This window comes from Opisthorchis viverrini (assembly GCF_000715545.1).
Source record: "Opisthorchis viverrini unplaced genomic scaffold opera_v5_32, whole genome shotgun sequence".
NCBI classification, from domain to species: Eukaryota; Metazoa; Platyhelminthes; class Trematoda; order Opisthorchiida; family Opisthorchiidae; genus Opisthorchis; species Opisthorchis viverrini.
This window is the reverse complement of record NW_008751687.1, coordinates 2,261,244-2,265,143: the sequence shown is the minus strand read 5'-3', so window position 1 is coordinate 2,265,143 and position 3,900 is coordinate 2,261,244. Positions and strand designations below refer to the sequence as shown.

General features: G+C 48.5%; 1 protein-coding gene across 1 annotated transcript; it reads left to right on the top strand.

The window, feature by feature from the left end:
* Window positions 1-522: 522 nt before the first annotated feature.
* On the top strand, window positions 523-1,175 carry T265_13033 (hypothetical protein; the record flags this gene model as incomplete). The annotated part of the gene is made up of 2 exons (XM_009166825.1): window positions 523-1,017; window positions 1,053-1,175. Coding segments are annotated over 2 exons (618 nt in total), but the record flags the coding sequence as incomplete, so codon positions are not given.
* Between the last annotated feature and the right edge of the window lie 2,725 nt (window positions 1,176-3,900).

Sequence of the window (3,900 nt, the reverse complement as noted above, 5' to 3'; positions counted from 1 at the left end):
TGAACGACAGCCACTGACCGACACGAACAAAACCGACCCGGGAAACTTGGGCAAAAGCCTCGATCCTTTGTATCAATCCGTGAATCCTTGACTAGCCAGCGGCCCACGAATAGAGGTCAAGTAAGTTCAAATTCGAATGGTCCGCGTTTTTAGCTGCAAACATCGAAGAACAAGTGTAACGAAAACTCCCCTATCCGGCTCGACATTACATTGTGTATCAATCCGTGAATCCTTGACTAGCCAGCGGCCCACGAATAGAGGTTCTCCAAGTTCAAATTCGAATGGTCCGCGTTTTTAGCTGCAAACATCGAAGAACAAGTGTAACGAAAACTCCCCTATCCGGCTCGCGATACATTACATTTTAATATAACTCCTGTTATAGTTTCAGCAGACGCATATTTCAGCTGCAGGAATACACATCTTGTTTATATACACCTCAAGCTGGGCGCCGTGTTCAAATCGGCCGTGGCCCGTTCTCGTCTCCCCGGGTCGTCTGTTCTTTTATCTTGTTTTTAAAAAGCCATGGCTCCTGGAGCTGATGAGAAGCCTGAAGTGAAGCCGGATGTCTCTGACTCTGAGTCTGACTCAGACGACTCTGCTCCGGAGTTGGCTGAAGCAAAAGATCAAGGTGACACTAAAGGAGCTGGACTAACAGATGATCTTCTCAGCCGCAGTAAGCAGTCTAGAAGCGAGAAGAAGGCTCGAAAAGCAATGTCGAAACTTGGTTTGAAGCCTATCCCTGGAATTTGTCGCGTCACTATAAGAAAAGCCAAGACCATCATGTTTGTTATCAGTCAGGCCGAGGTGTACAAGTCCTCGGCCTCAGACACGTATATAATATTCGGAGAAGCTAAAGTCGAAGATATGTCAGCACAGGCCCAAATAGCAGCTGCCGAAAAGCTCCGAAGTCAAGCAATGGCCGGATCCGGTTTGGGTGCTTCTGGTGTTCTCTCAAAAGATGTGGGTGGTTCAATCACAAAGACTGCCATACCGGAGGAATCTGAGGATGAGGAGGAGGTAATCTGTCTTTTTTCATGACACCACGCTTCTAGCCTGATGCCACGGGTTTGGGCGAGAAAGATATCGAGCTTATAATGCAGCAGGCCAGTGTTTCTCGTAGTAAAGCGATTAAAGCTCTTCGGGAAAATAACAACGATATGGTTAATGCCATAATGGTAAGTTCACTGTGTTTGCCTTCACCTAATTATTACCTTGTAGTCTTTGACGGCGTGATTTACATTGTTTCTAAAATGAAAATAAAGTGCTGTACATCCGAGAATATCCCACCTGAGTATTTTTCGTTTCGTTCGCCTTACAAATAAGCTCATGCTAAACAGATCACCTGGTTGGGAATGGAGCACTGTCCAACCAGATGCCGAGCACCTATCAAATGCAATTGGTGCTTTCGAAACCCTATGTCCGTGAAGTCATCATAAAACGCAATGGCTGATATCCAGCTGGCCACCCGCAAATTCCTGTCCAGGCTGTCAGCCTATGATACAAACATGGTCTGTGGATATGAAAACCCTTTCATCCTTATCAGCGTTCCTATGCTTATCTTAACTCAAGCGTTACCATGCTGTTGGTCTCGACGACTTAACTGCCATGTTCAAAGATACTGAAGATCTCCTTGGTCCTTGACGGTCTAATTCGTTGGTCTCTCTGGGTAAATCGTAAACATAGAGACGTCAGTTTTCTTATGTTGTAACAGGGCTGCTGGCTCCACTGGTTCATCGTTTTACGTTGGTACAGAATCTTTGTCCCCTGGCTGGTTAGAGGCTGAATCCACCACATCTTCAGTCTCCTTCAGTTTTTGGATGGTCTTAGTTAACAGACTTAGTCTTCCTCGAACTCAAGCTTTGTCTTTGAACAAGCCTTTTTTCTCACCCTCTCCGGTGAAAGTGCATCCAATGGGGCAACGCACGAAGCCTATAGGTCCGCGGTACGTGTAAAAGATCGCGCCGCTTATGTTGAAAAGGTATTGGTCTGATGTTCCCATCGGACCCGCGCAGTGCTTTGGAGACTTTAGTCAGACATTTCGGAAGTGTCACGCGCGCCCACCAGGCCACGGGTCCCAAAAGTAAAACATCGGACCACTGCAATGTCCCATTGACAGTTAAGCTGATGTCATGTGTGCGCTACGAGTACCAAAGGCAGGCACATGTTGCCTTGGCCTCGCCAGTTTGCGAAGTGACTTCGTCTCCCACAACTCCGTCGACACTCATACAGCTGCTCAGACAAAGTTATCCACCTCCATTTGGTTAACCTGTGACCATGAGTTCAGTATGCGCTTCGCACTTCACAGGTGCCAGAATGAGTCAGCACTTTTTGCTCAAAGGAGCAAGCCTAACAAACCGTGATAGTTCTCTTTCTCAGCAGCTATCTGTTGGGATGCATGCTGATACAATGACCGTTCGCCACGTCAGCATGTATTGATCTCCAATAAACTGTCCGGACTAAAGCCGAAAAATGACTATTGCAATCCTGTTCAGGAAGGTGTACTCGGACAATTCTCATGCCGGAGGTACCGCGCCCCATTACGTCGGCAGCACCAGATATCTACAGTGAAGTCTCGGAAGCCTCGTCCTCACGATGGACAGCATATTCCTGGTACTTCGTCCCGGTACAACCATGATCCATTCGACAGTGAATGGGGGAGCAACTCCCCTATCACAATCATTCCGATGTGTCTACACTTACAGATACTCAGGCAATCTGGGTAAAAACTGACGATATGCACGCCGTTAACATCGATTAGCATCCATATCTTGCAGCTTCTCTAACCAGGGACAGTGAGGATCATGTGGACCATATCCTAGAAGGCGGGTGGCACCGATTTTCGTAATCTTTTTCATACATCCGCCTCTAACTGGACAGGAGAGGTCGATTCATCATCATTGTCAGGAGTAATAATCGCGTATTGTACAGTGGTTGAAACTGCCACAGTTTCGTTGATCGATTGTTCGGGGAGGTGGGGTAACTAGCGGCACATTGGAGGCGAGAGCTGATAAATTAGTGCCTAGATACAGCACTATAGGTGGACTTTTATGTAGGGGGGTTGGGGAGGGAGCTATGAATTCAAAGCAATAGCTTGGATGCTCGAGCACCATTGAGGGCGCGACTGGGCCATATCTGACAATGTCTCCAGCCATTGATGTGGCCCGTCTCGGGGTCCCCATCCAGGAAGACGGCAATGACCAGCGTAGCTGAGTTTGCTGGTAATGGCTTTTATACTTCGCTGCCAAGTTATGTTTGACCGCCTCTGGCACTCTCCCACTTTTCACGTGGTTGTACGAAAAGAGCCCTTCGAGGAAGTCGGTCGACTGGCACACGCAGCACGTGGCCAAGCCCACGCAACCTATGCAGTGTGATCAGTTCATCTATCGAGGGTGAGTTATTCCTCCCGAATACCATTCGACTTGTTTGAGCATTGCTGATCCGGTGTTTCCACCAGATTCTGGCAATGCTCCGAAGACATCGGTGGTCAAACACTGAATGTCTTGACGTCCTTGGCGCGCAGCGGCCAGGTTTCTGATCCGTATAGTAATATGAAGCGCACCGGAGCATTGTAACCGTCACGAAGAGACTGGACCTTACCGTGGTGTGACGGTTTGCGCACCTCAGCGATCCATTGAGCTATACTGGAGAGTGTCCCGTGACACTCACAGAGTCTCTCATACCAGGTTGGTCAATGGTTAGAGGTCTGACGAACACAGTCTCCTGGCCCTCCAGGTTGGGGGTTGGAACATGTGGCGACTTGTTCCGTAGAAATGGTAATGCATTTGCATTTCCCGCCAAACACCGCTGCCTTGCGGTTAAGCTTTTGAGCCAAAGGCTTTGGTTGAGGACCCTAATCGTCCTCCTGTCTAGGTGTAGGCGCCCTGGCAGTATCCCAGCCCT